This window comes from Podarcis vaucheri, assembly GCF_965113315.1.
Source record: "Podarcis vaucheri genome assembly, chromosome: 7".
NCBI lineage: Eukaryota > Metazoa > Chordata > Lepidosauria > Squamata > Lacertidae > Podarcis > Podarcis vaucheri.
This window is the reverse complement of record NC_138765.1, coordinates 43,125,456-43,140,971: the sequence shown is the minus strand read 5'-3', so window position 1 is coordinate 43,140,971 and position 15,516 is coordinate 43,125,456. Positions and strand designations below refer to the sequence as shown.

Genomic DNA, 15,516 nt, shown 5'->3' with positions numbered 1-15,516 from the left:
TTGCGTTGGCTGGAAGCTTGTAATATTGATAGGTTATACTTGGTTTTGGTACGGAAATTCGTCGTGCTATGCAAATATCCCTTTTATTTCTGGCGCTTGTTACCATGATAGTTGGTTATGCTCCACTAAAAAGCGGGAGAGAACTAAAAGTATCAATGTAAGATTCATATAACATAATGTCAGGTACAATGTAATGTTACGATATAACGGCCATGAAGCTCACTAACCTCTCTGACTATTATTTTTGCTATTTGTTAATTAATTCTACTCAAATAAAACGATTCCACACTTCTTGTCCCGCGCATGGAACCACGCGTTTTATTTGACAACCATGAAGACTGGGCCCTCGGGATGAACACTGCCTTTGCGTCATCCGGGAGGCGGAGCGACGAGCACGAGTCAAGAGGCTGTGACGTAAACGAAGGAGGTTCGGATACGCGTAGACTACGCCGTAGAGAAAAGGAAAAGCAGCGCCTATCTTTTCTCACTCTTCTTCCCGTCATCCCCTGCGAGCGGCGCGGCCTGGCCGGGTTGCCATGGCGCGCGCGGCGGTGCTGCGCGTCAAGAGGAAGCGTGGCGGGGCTGTGCCGGCCGAAGCGTTGGTGTTGGCCTGTAAGCGGCTGCGGACGGAGGAAGGCGCTGCCACACCGGGCGGGGATGAAGTGGAGAAGAATCTTTTCAAGCTGGTGGCCACCGTAGCCTCGGAGGTGCGGTTGAACAGGACTCGGTGCTCTGGCCTGGGCTTGTTTGGGCCTGTCGGTCGTCGTAGTTACCCAATTCTTTTTACTCACAGAAACAATAAGTTAGGCCTCAGGCGAAGGCATCAAAAGTAGCTAAAATAAAATAAAGATCATGTGCGGTGAAGTTAACAACGCGGTCGTGTATAGTTCTACTCAAAAGCAAGACTCCTACGAGTTTCCTGGGGCAAAGCCATACCTATGGATTGTGCAGCTACATGGTGGTTTTTCAGGACTCGTGTCAAAGGACATGCTTATAGCTGGCAGGTTCCTGCAAAGTATGATTTTAGCACCTAGGATAGCTCAGTTGGTAGAACGTGGGAGTCTTAATCTCAGGGCTGTGGGTTTAAGTACCACATTAGGCAAAAAGATTCCTGCATTGCAGGGGGTTGGACTAGATGATGATCCCCCTGGTCCTTTCCAACTCTGTGATTGTATTCCAGGACTTATTATTGAGTATTTCATTGTGCCTTTGTGGAATCATGAACTCATTATTAATAGTATTGTTGACATCTCTCTAATAACCATTTCTTCACTCTGCATCACTTTTTTCTTTCTTTTAAGGACCATCTGATGCCAAACAGGCAAGCCATTATTTGTTTGTATCTATATCTCTCAAACATTTAAGGTGTTAGGTGATACAAAAATGATTAAATTTTAGGGAAAGAATGTTACTGCTCCCCTCCAAATAATACTTTTCAGGGATTGTGAATGTAACAACCCAAATTTGTTTTGAGTGTATGTTTAATTTGTTGTTTGTTCTTGTGTGAAAAAGAAAAGAAGACCCACTGTATTAATTTGATTATAATTCTTCAACACTAATATTTAATACATGAAGTGCTTTACAATCCTGTGCATCGGGGTGGGGAATTTGTGTGACCATCTGGGTGCTGCTGGTCTACAACTCCCATCATATGACCCCACTGGCCATACTGACTGTGGGGGCTGATGGGAGTTGGGAGCCCAACAATATCTGGGGGGTCACAAGTTCCCCCACCTGTGTTAATACATGTTTTCTCAATGCAAGCATGTTTCCTCAGGTGACCAGGTAAAGGTTGGTAACCCGTTGCTCTGCTATGTTAGCTCACCTGGTATTAAGTTCCATTCATCTCAGTGGAGTTGCTTTTGAGTAGGATTGTGCAGGAAGAGAATCAGGGTGTGACTGGAATGGCTGCTTAACATCTTGCCAAAGCAGAGGGCATTGATCTGCATAAAATCTGCATACATGTGTTAATTTATAGGTATAGTTGTAAATTTGGAAATGATTACTGTAATTTGAATAGAAATGCATCTTCGCATAATGGGGGAAATGGTAACCAGGTGCCCTGTGTATCTGCTTAATATGTTGTCCAGGTACTAACCATTGATGGACCACTACCTCCTGCTTCTGTTCTGCCTTATTACTTTATCTTTAAACTGGTCTTGGACCACTTAGCTATTCAAGTAGAGGTCTGTCTGCTGACAGTGCTTCAGGTAGAGAACTGTCCTCTGTAAACTAGGGCACATGGCCATCATAGCAGTAGTCCTCTGCTCACACTTACTTGGGGATGTAAGTACCCATTGAGCTTGGTGGGGTTTGCTTGGAGATGACATGCATAGGGTTGCCCTAGTAGACATCAGTGTTGCTAGACTTCCTGCTATGTCCCAAACTTTAGCTTTAGAAATGAGTAAGGAATTAAGAGGTAAATCTCTACCATTCAACTGTACATCCTTCTTTAATCCGGTTCTTGGAAGAAATGTAATCTGATGATTCTGAGAAAGTGGCAGGGAAAGGGTTAATCCACACATTGCACTATTTCTCTGCTCTCAATTTCCCCTCTAAAAAGCACTTGCCCAATGTATTCTTTTTTCCTTTTAAAACTGAGCTATTGGAGCAACACTGTACGTACAGGTTTGTATACAACATGGATTTTGGCTCCCAAAGTCTGTGATATAGTCATTTGTAGCCAGGCTTTCTTTTCACAAATTGTCCCCAGGTTGCATAGAGAAGATATACTGTGCATTGGAATTAGATAGGTATGTTTCTGTAGTGATTATACAGAATTGTTTACCTGTTATCTTTGTTTTGTATATATTCATTTCCCTACACAGCAACTGGGCTCTGAGCAAGCAAACAGTCTTCTTTGTGTTTGTGCATTGCTTATTATGGCTGTAGATTTGTTCTTTAAAATAACAAGCGTTTAAGGCATGAATTGAAGTTGCATTTTTGCTTTCTTCAGGATGAGCCTGTTGAGAAGTATGTAAAAGAAGCCATTACCAAAAGCAAATCAGCTCAACTCTTGCGACCTTCGCTAGGAAGTGCCCAGAGAGTAATTCAGGACCTTCGTTCTTCCAAGTATGCCAGCAGACAGGAAAGCCGCTACCGTCTAATTGCCAGCCACCGACCAAATTTCTCTGATGGGGAAAGTGAAGTACTTCCTGCGAATGGGGAGGAGTTGAATAAAAGCAACCATTTGGTCTCTGGAGCAAAAAAGGGCACTACACATGAAGAAAGCCATGGTATTGTAGACTCCTGTGGAAAATTTCAGTTGTTTGATATTGAACAAGAAGAGGATGTAGAAAAGGATACTGGTATGTCAGCTGCACACTTACAGGTTGGTATTGAGTCCTGAATGGTCAAGTTTCTGGATTAAAATATAGCAAGACAGCAGTTTATACAAAAATGTGAACTCTATTCAGACATCACACCAAACCTTGAATTGAATCATAATAGGAAAGGACCTTGAAAATCATCTAGTTCAATTCACTGTAGTTCACTGCTAGTGATAGTATAGAATCCAAACCATAGCTTGATTTATTCCAAATTTAATAAGTAAACCAGAGTTTTGAGTTTCTTCTCTGCTTTCAATTTCTCTGCTTAGCATTCCACTTTCAAGTTAAATTGGTCCCTGGAGGGGAAGCAAACATTATGATAAACCATACATGAACTCTGGTTAGCAAACCTAAATCTAAAACACGACACTTGATTGTATTTTACCAGCCAATCTCAAATAAAGGTTTTCTGTTCAGTCAATACACCAAACCATAGTTTAGGGTTTTAAAATCATTGTTTAGCCTGAAATCTGAATTGAATCTTTATGTCTAGTAATTTGAGAAGTTTATAAGCAAGCATTTTTAATATGCTTTCCAGTGGTTTTGACTAGCACAATTGGCAATCTAGTTGGGAGAGGCAAAGAATTTCAAGCCAGTGACAAAAAGGATGCTACTTGCAGGTGTATTTTTTGGCAATGTAACTGTGTATTAGACTGTTTGCATAAGTCTCTGGGTGCTCAATTTTTGAAGCTAAAATCACCTGCTAATTCACGTTTCAAAAAGAGTTTCCAGTTAAGCATGTGAGGGTTGTTTGGGTACATAGCCTGTTGTGATGGGGAACTTTCAGCTGACCCAGTTGTGACAGGCTTGACATCTGATCTGTGGTGTCAGGCACAGGAAAGTTAAACTAAAACGGGGGAGGAACCTTAGAGCTCATTCTACGTACACTTCTTATTCTAAGTAACACTTCTAGGTATATTCTCAATATACATTCTAAGTACACATATTCTTCCTTTACAGCTACAGCTTCAGTTTAAGCTGTGCTGAGAAGAAGAATCAAGAGCACACTTAAGAGTGCACTCATGATTCATTCTTTTGAAGTTGAGTAACCTGAAGTCATAGTTGTTTCTTAATGTGTAAAGTCTATATCCTTGTTGACCACTAGATGTCAGCAGTTGGATGCAGTGCAGAATAGCATAACTTCTAGCACCTTTCAGAAACAGGTACAGTGGTACCTCGGGTTACATACGCTTCAGGTTACAGACTCCGCTAACCCAGAAATATTACCTCGGATTAAGAACAGACCTCCAGAACGAATTAAGTTCTTAACCCGAGGTACCACTGTATTAGTGTATTGTGTGAAATTTAATCCTCAGTTTGCAGGTATATACATGGATACAGAGAAGTAATGCAAAACACAAAAGGGCCTCCCTGTTGTGTATATTTTGGTGGAGGGGTGGTGGTGGTGTGGTGAAGAAAGCCTAATTGCTAGGTGAGTAGAAAAAAAGAAGGGGACAGGCACCGTGTGTCTTTTAAAATCTTTTCAATAGACATTAAACGACAAATGTTATTTATGTTAACAAAGTCTGACTTATAGGAAACCATTAGACAGTGTGGATTAGTAAACCTTACACTTGCTTCCATCATAGGCTGAGCACATTTCCATCTGCTTAACCCTATTCCCTTGCAGTAGAAGACGTCAGTGGGCTTTGCTAAGTAGACAAGAGCAACATCAGGGCAGGGAATGCTGCCAGAATAATCTTGGCACAATATGGATACCATGTTATTTCTCTTCCTGATATTACACTTATAACGTGATGTTACTGTATTTTCTTAAGTGTGTTGAGAGTCTCCAGGATACAAGTATTCTAAATAGAAAACAAAGTAGCCTGTTCCCTAGTGCCCTTTTACAGCTCTAGCTGAGAACATCCAATGAACAAAATTCTAGATAGATTATTATAATTTGTCAAATTTACCTTCTATTACTGTTTGAGATTTTAGCAAAGAAGTATCCACTGCCCAGTGTGTTCTAGTTACACCAAGACTGTGTCTACTTATTGATGCTTTTAAATGAGTTAAAGGCAGAATGGTGGGAGACAGATATTTTTGAACATGCATTTTTAAACAAGCGGTTTGTATCCTCCTCTTTCCCCCAGCACAATATAGTCAAAGTTAAATTTGCATTTTGCTTTTGCATGTCAACCAGCAATTTGAAAGTCCCATATTAGTTTATCTTTTAGCTATTTATAATGAGATGCTTATAACACTTGTGTTCTATCTAACAGAAACCGGGTTCAGATGCCATTCTCTGTAATGCTGTTGAAATGATTCGTGAGAGTTTAACCATAACGGACAGTAAAGAAGCAGAGCATCATTTAAAGGAGGAATATGTTTATGACATCTACTGCATGGAAACAGCATCTCCATGCTGGATTGAGAACATACTGTCTGTTCAGCCCTACACCCAGGATTGTGAACTGGTAAGCAAATGGAAAAGAATGTCAAATAAGTGACAAAGGGGACTAAAGAAGAGAATGAGAACCTACTGTGAATTTAGGTCAACATTAGAGTATAAAAGCAAATATATGGGAGCATTTTTAATCACATTTAAAGACAAGGTTTAGTTTGACTGACTTACAGGAATATCCACATGGGTTAGGCAGGATATACCGTATTTTTTGCACCATAACACTCACTTTTTTCCTCCTAAAAAGTAAGGGGAAATGTCTGTGCATGTTATGGAGGGAATGCCTACGGGTGGCATGCCTATGGATTTTCCTCTAAAAACTACGTGCGTGTTATGGTCGGGTGCGTGTTATAGAGCGAAAAATACGGTAAATAAATTTTTATTATTTATTATTATGACTGATAACTGAAATCAACTCCCAAACAATGTTTATTAGATAAAACTGAAATAAATTGGATAAATCAGAATGTTTTATAAATTTCACTGGGAAAGGGTCCATTTGAAGTGGAGGACAGAAACACCTTTACTTTTTGGCAAGTCACAAATAAGGCAGAAGGGAACAGTGTGAGATTTGCTCATTCACATTCTTGAATAATCCTTAGATTCAGGAAGGTTGTCTGTGCTTGCAACACACAAGCTGTATTTGCTAACTGCTCAAAGGCATAAAGGTTTTTATACACACACACACACACACACACACACTTAATAGACATAAACAAAACAGGTTTCAGCAGGGATAGGGGAACATATCTGACCATAGGCCATTCAGGTCTAACAACACCTGGAGCGGGGTGGTGGTGTTTATGGAATCCATCGCTTTTCATTTCTGATGGCTAACTTTTGCATTAGTTGATGCTTAGCAAGTGAGTTGAAGTGGAGACTTTCATCTCTGAAAATGCTTTTCAATTTTAACATGCAGGTGGATGAAAATCACATTGCCGAAGAAATATATGATGATGAGGATGATGAGAACAATGAGAACAATTGGCGAAATGACTACCCAGATGAAGATGAGTTCCTCCCTGGGGAAGATGAAGGTATTTGATGTGATGGGCAAGCCAGTCAGCAGTTTCACTTTAATTGTTAGCGTTAACCATTAATTTTACTCCCATTACTCCCAAACTAGGTGTCAGAAGACTCAAGTGAAACCAACTATGGTTTTACCCTGAGAATGAGTAGCCCACATATAAAAACCTTGATGGGTCTAATATGACCCATCACTTCTGTAATTACTTTGAACTGGGAAGTGGATGGCGAGATGATGAGCAATCTGAGACAATAAGCAAATAGAGGAAAATATAGTGCCTGGGGCATTGGCAGAAGTGCAAACCTAAGCATCATTGTATCCTGTAAAATCTTTCCCACGTTTCCAAATTATTTTTTCCTCCTAGAATCAGAGCATGGAAGCATCAGTGATGAAGATAATGGATATATCAGGAGAACATGGGAAAAATATCAGTCTGATGTCTTGTTGGAATTCGAGTATGATGGGTTGCAGGAGCTGGATTCCGAGTAGACACTGGAACCTTAGTGCTCAGAAGACATTAATTATGTGTGAATTTGGAAGTTCATGACATACGTCATGCCGCTTATGTACAGTGAATGCTGCAGTGCTTATGGAAGCCTGAGTGTCACTGGTTGTTCAAGGGTAAACAAGAGACTTTAAATTATGTATCTAAAATTGAGTAATATAATCCTTATTCTTGCAGCTGTTGTCTTCATAATATGGTACACTATGTGGGTAGGGCATCTCTGAACTTGATGGATATCAGTTTTTACTATGTTGGAATCTTTGAAGTTAAGTAAGAAGAAATTCCTATGAGAAATGTTTTATTTTTTCAGGTAAAACTGTAAAACTGGAAATGCAGAAAAAATGGAGATAGCAAATATGTATTCTGAACAACTCTTTCAAGGTCTCAATCTCTTGCCATAAATGGAGCTTCTGCCATAGATTGACAGGAGACCATTACTCATTCTGTGAATTGTTGATCTTTGCACTTTAGTATGATTGGATTACCGAGTAGTATGGCGTTCCTATTGACTTTAATATACAAATAAAAGGCAGCTTTTGTTGAATAGTTTCTTTGACTGATTTTTTCCCCTCTGACATGGCCCTTACCAGTAGGTATTTTTAAGTAGATAGTTTGCTGGTAATCCAGTGAAATGTATTACTGTACTGTTTGGTAAGTTGTCTGAAGTTTGTAGACAACACCGACAGTTTGACTCCTTGTCTTGTTTTTCTTTCTAGTAAGGTGAAGATGAGCTGCATTGGGTTTGACTGGGGAGTTCCAGCTACCTTGAGGGAAACAGTATTGCATTCCTTCAGTAGGGTCTGGGTTTTAATAATTATTGTCTGGTGGCAAATATCCCTTTTTAGAGCAAAGGTGCTTGAATGGGTGGCGGCAGTCCATATTCAGGTATGTTTTGTGAGAACAGGTTACAGTCATACCTTGGGTTGAAGTTGAGTGCTTTCGGGTTGCGCTTCGCAGTGACCTAGAAGTAATGGAACGTGTTACTTCCGGGTTTCGCCACTCATGCATGCGCAGATGGTCAAAATGACGTCACACGCATGTGCAAAAGTGGCGACACGCGCAGACACACAGCCGCAGGTTGCGTTTGCTTCAGGATGTGAACGGGGCTCCGGAACGGATCCCGTTCACATCCTGAGGTACCACTGTATCTGGATCCATTTCCATCTAGCTCCAGAACCTAACATGATATTGTTGACAAGTCATCAAGAGTTTTGGAGTCACGAATATGTGGTAACACCCAGCTCTATCTCTCTTCCATCTGATTCAGAAAAGGCAGATGCTTGACCCAGGGCTTAGAGGTGGTGGTAGGCTGGTTGCAGGACAATAAACTGAAGTTGAATCCTGAAAAAACAGGGTCATTATGTTCTGAGTTATTGAGGTGAGAAGATGGCTTATTCTAAATGAGTTTACAGGCCCCTGGAAGGAGCTGGTCCACTGCTCTGTTGTTCAACAGGGATTTAAATGTTGGTCTTGCTTCAAGTCCTACTACATTTTCATTGTGATGCAGGTGAAGATGGGCCCTAGAGGTCTTGAGTTTTCACACATACCTCCTTTGCTGGGTTGGATCAAAAAATAGTACCAATTTACTGTGCTTTCAGTGCTTTTTCTAATAATTCCTAGACAGTGAAGGGTTTTTTCCCCTGTTGCAGCAAGCAACAGAAAATTTAGTAATACCATGTTTTCTCACCACTCAAATACCAGTACAAGAGGACCAGTGCACTACAATAGGTGTTGCTGAGCTTCTGTATAAAGCTTATCTTGTAGGCTTGCTATGAGAATAAAGTGGGATGATTGTGTATGTTGCCATGATACCAATATAAACATGAACAACAACAGAACTCATCCAAGTTTCTGTTACACACGGAGATCTGTATCTGGATGTATGTAACTACTGTATCTGTAACCAACTGGATCAGGCTCCTAATTAACTGCAGTTCCAATTGCTCTCATGTAGTAAGAAAGGTACAAAGAAGCATTTTTTTAAAAATCTGTTGGAGTTCCTTTTTTCAGAAAGGCTTGAGCATGGAGCTCTCCGTGTGCTGCTTTTCTACAATTAAACTTTGGATGGGGGGGGGAGTACAAAGCAAAATTCAAGTAACACTAAAACATTTCAACTAAACATGGGGTAAATTCAGTATTAGAAATAAACAAACAAGGGCGGAGCAAAACCAGCTTTACCAGACTAAATAATAAATAAAACCAACCTACACAAAACAACGCTAGCCTTAGCGCACTGCAAAGGCCCACAGCGGCATGTCTTAAAAATAATATGGAGTGGGGGGTGGGGGTTATGCCTCCAGATGGTTGGTAGGTGGCTGGAGATGAAAATGACGGAACATCCTCTTCCTCAGCTTCCTCATTTCCACATTAAGTGGAAATACTTGCATGACACTCAAGATACAGTCTAAATATCCCTGCACGGTTATGCTTCCAAGTTCTGCTGCTGCCCTTCTTGTAATTCTCAACCAAAAGCATATGCAACACTGCTGCAGCAGTACTGACATTCTTCCTGTCCCATATCACTTTTCTTATATGTATGCATTCAAAGTAGTATGGTTAAGTGTACATGTTTTCTTCACAAACAAAAATGAGCAGGCGTATCAGAGTCTCACCGTTTTATTCCCACATAGTGGAAGTTTCATCCTCCTCCCACAAAGTTCCAGCACACATTGACATCATATAAAAGCAGCCATTGTTATTAACAATCAGTTGGACAGATCAGGAGCTATCCTTTGCAGTCTTTTTAACAGTATGTTGGGAGTGTAATAACCTAGAGAAAACTTTACAAAGGAATGCCAAATTTACACACGGGAATAAAATAAAAGTATGTGCTTTTAAGGATTATGTTTTTACAATTTCAAATAGGTCACTGTTTATTGAAAATAAAAGTAGATGCTTTATTCCAGTTTCAAACCTACTAAAGAAGCATTAGGATAGATGGGTTCCAATTTTAGGTTTACTGTCCATTTTGAATCATTATGTTAAAACTAAAGAATGAACTTCTTCAAAGCACTTCTCACATTTTCTGCAGGTAAAAAAATAAACACCAAAGGAATATCTGGATAAATGGACCAGATTATAAATCCAGCTGTGACACTAAACCATTAAAATCTGCAGTGCAGGAAAGCCCCACTTTTTCACAATCACATGCCTATTAATGCAGGTTCAAGTCCTTTAGTCACAAATAAGACATCTGAATTGAGAGATTTCAGTATTTTTCCTCAAGCTGCAGCAATATAGTTGCCCTCTTATAAGGCTGTGCACTACAGTATTCAAACTAATATTTAGACAACGATGTCAAGTTCTGGGATTTTTATTATTTAACAAATGCAGATAGGGTTTTGTTCAACTAGCCATGTAGAAGTAACCAGAAACTCTGTAACAAAGGACTTCTAAACAAAACCCTTTGGTTTTTGCCTCAGCAATTGCATATATTTCTATTATTTAACACTAGGAAACCCCTGTAAGTATGGCAGTTTGCAGGCAGGGATGGGTGAGCAGTGGGTGGGTTGGAGGGGGTGGACAATACAGACATCCTCTTTATCCTTTGTAGGATACTTGCCTTCAGGAGCAGGACAGGTTAGCAAGGTTGCATGGAAGGCCCTCTGCAACTCTCCCATAGCCAACCCCTGACATGTGATGTGCCTTCCCGCAATTATCCCAGCAAGCCAGTCTCAGTTCTTGCTGGAAGTTAAGACTGCTAGTGGCACACACACTCCACTGATACACTGAGAAGATAACATTGGGAATGAGAGAGAAAGCAGCTGCTTCTGCAACTACACTACAAGCTGTTTACTGGGCACACTGGCCCAGGAAGCTATTGGTGAGAAGTTTTGATGTGGTTCCTGCTGCTACTAAACATGTGGGTCACAAGGAGAGAGGTGACACCCACCACCACTGTTGCTGGGAAGACTGGCCCAGGTAGCTGCCACTGGAGGGTGTGGAGCTCAGTGTGGTCTCTGCCACCACTAAACTTAGTAACCAGACTCCGACATCATAAGGTGAGAGAAGAGGCGATTGCAGCAGTTGCTGTGCACAGTTTGGTGAGCATGCTGCTGCAGAAGGAGTTCCTTGTTTCAGTTCCTGCCATGTCCAAACTGAGCAGCTGGCCCCAAGCAGCATGAGAGGACAAGGAGGTGGTAGCAGTAGCAGCAGCAGCAGCTGCTTGTAATGGCTGTTGTCCCAAATGCTACCATCTGCTGGATTACTCCCAAAGAAAAGGAAAGGTCATATCATTAATGAACCTGTTCTCCAGCTTAAAACACCAACAGGTAAAAAAGATGAACAGTGCAATGATATGAGTATTACTCATCGGTGCTACTATGTTCAGTGAAGCATACGTCCAGATACGAGTGCATAGAATTTCAGCTTCATAGCAGAGTGTCTTTGCATCCTTAGTTTTATCTCAAAGCATTCCCAGCTGAACTGACCCCCCCCCCCAAGCATGTAAACCAGTCATGCAAACAAATTGAACAGCATTAAGTCTAAAAACATAAATTCCATAAAGGGTGGGGGATCAAACTAATTGAGAGGCTTGCTTATCTATTTTGTCCTTTAGTGAGTTCTAATACAAAGCTCCTTGATATTTTTGGTACAGCAAAGGACTACTTCACACAAAATAGCTGAACTGTTTATAAGTTGGGAGAATTATTGGTGCCTTTCAAACTCCAGCCATTTGGAATTTGTATCAAGCCTGTTGCTGGGCTGCCTATTTCTGAGCTCTAGAATACAACACTCAATTTCACTATTAAAGAAAAGTTTAGAATCTGTAGATGAAAATCATAGTAAGTTCTATGCCTGAGAAGACTGGCTTTTCAATCACAGTTTATAAAAAAAATAACAAACACTAGATCATGACACAGTATGATCTGGCAAGAATCCAAGTTTAGTAAGAATTCCAGATTCCAGTGAAGTTTTCTGTCAATTCATCATTTCTTGAGCATCTTGTTTTACCTTTTTAGTCACTTTTGCATCTTTATATAGATTTGGTTTCTAGTTTTTCTTCTAAAGTATCCATTTCTGTCAGAACACAGTAGCAAAGTAGCTGAGTGGCTCGAGTGACAGCACCTGCCCAAGAGTAAAATAAACAATTAACCAGGTAACTACCTACACAGTAACAGTTAGAATCACTGGCTTACTGAAATGAGACTGGCAGCTGCATCAGTGGTAAACACATTCCTAGAATGAGGTCTAAGTACTACAAAACAATATTTGTTATATATAAGCATAAAAAATACACAACCATTTTCTTTTCCTTTTAATGTTGACTATCACCCACTTAAAAGTTTTCTGAAATTACAACTTATGTGATCCTTCTATTAATCATTCATTAAAAAAAAACAACCCCACCCCCTGCCCCCCAAAATACCGTACCTTACCTAAAATCTTGCTGACAAAGGGTGGTCTTTTGGAAACGGGTAAAGAGACTCCCACGAAGTATACTGGAATCCCTGAGAGTGCAATGCCGATGCCAATCAGGGAATTAATGGTGTCACTATAGAGAGGCACCACCACCAGAAATACTGAGCATATGCAGAAGACTATTGGGAAAAACAGGCTCAACTGTAAGAGAGGAAATGAACTAGAATCAAGAACAACCAAGTCACACTTCAATTTATACTTTTTTTATTCTCTTCAAGCATAAGATTCTCATCAGAAACCACCTTATGCCAATCTAGAAACCACTTTCTGCCTACCTAGAAAGTTTAACAAATGACACAGTGCAAGGCTACTCATCTCGGCGCATTGGTGTAATATCATTCTCACCTTGAGTGGCCTGTGCCGATCTGGTTGCTTCCAACGGAGGTAGAGTTGCCCAGCAATTGATAGTCCCACAAAGAACCAATAGCTGAAGCTGAAGTAGTTAATAAGCTGGAATACATCTTCTACAGTCAAGTATATGAGAGTCATGGTACACTGTTAGGAAAAAGGAGATGAATACCATGAAAACCTCAAGAGAGGGATTTTTTAAAAAAATTCTCTGTCATTACTAGCACTTGCTCATCTTTTTGGTAGTGTCACCATAACACAGCATCCTCAAACCTGCAGCCCTCCAGATGTTTTGGACTCCCAACTCCCATCAGTCACAGCCAGCCCATTCTTAGAATGTGCTGCATGGGCACAGTTCAGAGCAACAAAGGCATGCAGAAAGGTCTCTTAAGTGACTACTTCACAATGATACAACATCTACCCCCTGGCAGCTCCAAGCTTAACCCCCACCCCCGATGGCATGCCCCATTTATTAATGAAATGCTTGTTGGTAATTTTAAAGTACAGCTGTTATGATCACTGTATATTGTGAGCAGTCTTGAACACAATTTCCTTTGTGGAAAGGCAGCACATAAATTAAATCGTAATCTAATTTGGGCTGAGATTCAATATCAAGAGGTTAAGCAAGGAATATGTTGTTTCAATTTACAATTCTAACTTATAGGGACAGGGTGAGTTACAAAATGAAGAAATTTAATATGTTCTATTAGCTCTGTCCACTGTCCACACTGAGGGAGCATCAGAGTTTCTACATTTCATCAGGTATATACAAGGTGCAACATCTGTAACTAAAAAGTCTATCTAGTTACTCCATTATAGGGGTATAAAAAGCTACAGTAGTTAACTTACATTGAAGAGAAGCGCTGGGACTGGTGTAAATCTTCCTATGTGAATCATTGACAAAAGGTCAGGCAAATGACCCTCCCGGGATCCAACAAAGAACAGCCTACCAATAATAATGATGATGATGATGATGATGTCAGATTAGACAGTTATATCTAATATTAAGTAAAAAGCAGCAGCTAATACATCAACCTGTGATTTATTTTATCCAAGCCAATGCTCAACTAGTCTGATCTGAAGCATTAGCCAAGACAGTCTAGGACTGCAACCGTTATGAAAGATTACATGCATCACAGAATCTAGACATCATTTGCTTCCCTTTTCTACAAATGTATTTGCTTGGTCGAATGAGCAGCAACATTCATGCAGATGATGCTTATTTTCAGATTGGAAACAAAGGGAAACTGGGTTTGGTCTCCACAAGTATCTGTTCCCTCCTACCCACCCTGAAAATGGTTCCAATTTTGTTTTCTGCACATAGGGTAGCCTCTTCAATCCTCCCAACTCATAGCTGCATTTTCCTCCTTTGTCCTTTTCTAAACTTCTGTGCAAGATTCAAGCAGATTCTTTTGAAAGGTCATAGCTCAGAAGGAACGCACCTGCTTTGCATGCAGACAATCCTACATTCCACTCCCAACATCTCCAAATAGGACTGGGAAAATACTCCTATCTGAACCCCTGGAGAGCTGCTGTTAGTCAGTATAAGACAAGACTGAGCTAGATGGACCTGAGGTCTAACTCTGTGTACAGCTGCTTCCTTTCCTGAAACTGCACCCTTAATAGAATCTGTTATAACTGACTACAGGCATGTTTATCTGTGTAGAAGGATGAATTTAAGAACAATAGTCAAAAAGGTATGTAAGGAAAGAGTAGCTTTGTGACAGTTTATGCCAGGGGTAGGCAACCTAAGGCCGGGGGCCAGATGCGGCCCAATCGCCTTCTCAATCTGGCCTACAGACGGTCCAGGAATCAGAGTGTCTTTACATGAGTAGAATGTGTCTTTTTATTTAAAATGCATCTCTGGGTTATTTGTGAGGCCTGCCTGGTGTTTTTACATGAGTAGAATGTGTGCTTTTGTTTAAAATGCATCTCTGGGTTATTTCTGGGTCATAGGAATTTGTTCATTTCCCCCCCAAAAATGCAGTCTGGCCCAACACATGGTCGGAGGGACAGTGGACCTGCCCATGGCTGAAAAAAGGTTGCTGACCCCTGGTTTATGCTCTTAAAACTGTAGAAGTGAAGTTGTGTATCCCAGCTAGTTTGTTACAGAGTATTTTGTTACAGCTAGTTACAAAGTACATCTGTTGATTTAAAGGGGCGGGGGACTCCAAAAAGCAACAACCCTGAAGACAAACACTGAAACCAGGAATATAAAGATCATGAGCATCTTCAGAAAGCCTGTACAATTTATACCAAGCATACAATGGTAACTACCCCACCCACCCACCCCTCTCTCTCTTTGGGGTAGGTATAGCCTTACAGATTACTAAAATTAGACGCTTTACCTAGATGATGCCAAAATAGATGCATTGAGTCCACCAAAGCAGGACAAGGCAACAGCAATCGGGATTGTCCAACTGAACATGCCAAATACTTGCTCAGCAAATGTCTAATGTAAGAGGGAAGGGAGAAAAAT

At 40.6% G+C, this 15,516-nt stretch overlaps 2 protein-coding genes across 5 annotated transcripts in view; one reads left to right on the top strand and one right to left on the bottom strand.

Moving 5' to 3' along the window:
* Positions 1–484: 484 nt before the first annotated feature.
* Positions 485–7,812, top strand: SLC7A6OS (solute carrier family 7 member 6 opposite strand). Its single transcript, XM_082232385.1, has 5 exons — positions 485–707; positions 2,957–3,331; positions 5,555–5,749; positions 6,656–6,773; positions 7,128–7,812. Exons 1-5 carry the CDS (start codon positions 537–539, stop codon positions 7,250–7,252), a joined length of 984 nt encoding a protein of 327 aa, XP_082088511.1. The 5' UTR covers positions 485–536; the 3' UTR covers positions 7,253–7,812.
* Positions 7,813–12,132: 4,320 nt separating this feature from the next.
* Positions 12,133–15,516, bottom strand: part of SLC7A6 (solute carrier family 7 member 6) — a 34,120-nt gene continuing 30,736 nt past the window's right edge. For all 4 annotated transcript variants that reach the window (XM_082232353.1, XM_082232352.1, XM_082232351.1 and 1 more), the window contains 5 exons: positions 15,386–15,489; positions 13,887–13,983; positions 13,035–13,184; positions 12,647–12,830; positions 12,133–12,335 (listed from right to left, as the gene is read on the bottom strand). In XM_082232353.1, the coding sequence (XP_082088479.1) occupies positions 12,244–12,335; positions 12,647–12,830; positions 13,035–13,184; positions 13,887–13,983; positions 15,386–15,489 (627 nt within the window). In that variant the 3' untranslated portion in view covers positions 12,133–12,243. The remainder of the gene's footprint in view (positions 12,336–12,646; positions 12,831–13,034; positions 13,185–13,886; positions 13,984–15,385; positions 15,490–15,516) is intronic.

What these genes read in the sequence shown, in the direction of transcription:
- SLC7A6OS (XM_082232385.1), top strand. Translation starts at nt 537, where the DNA reads ATGGCGCGCGCGGCGGTGCTGCGCGTCAAGAGGAAGCGTGGCGGGGCT. An exon ending in TGTCAGCTGCACACTTACAG is followed by an intron (nt 3,332 to 5,554) that starts GTTGGTATTGAG and finishes TCTATCTAACAG; the next exon opens with AAACCGGGTTCAGATGCCAT. An exon ending in CCTCCCTGGGGAAGATGAAG is followed by an intron (nt 6,774 to 7,127) that starts GTATTTGATGTG and finishes TTTTCCTCCTAG; the next exon opens with AATCAGAGCATGGAAGCATC.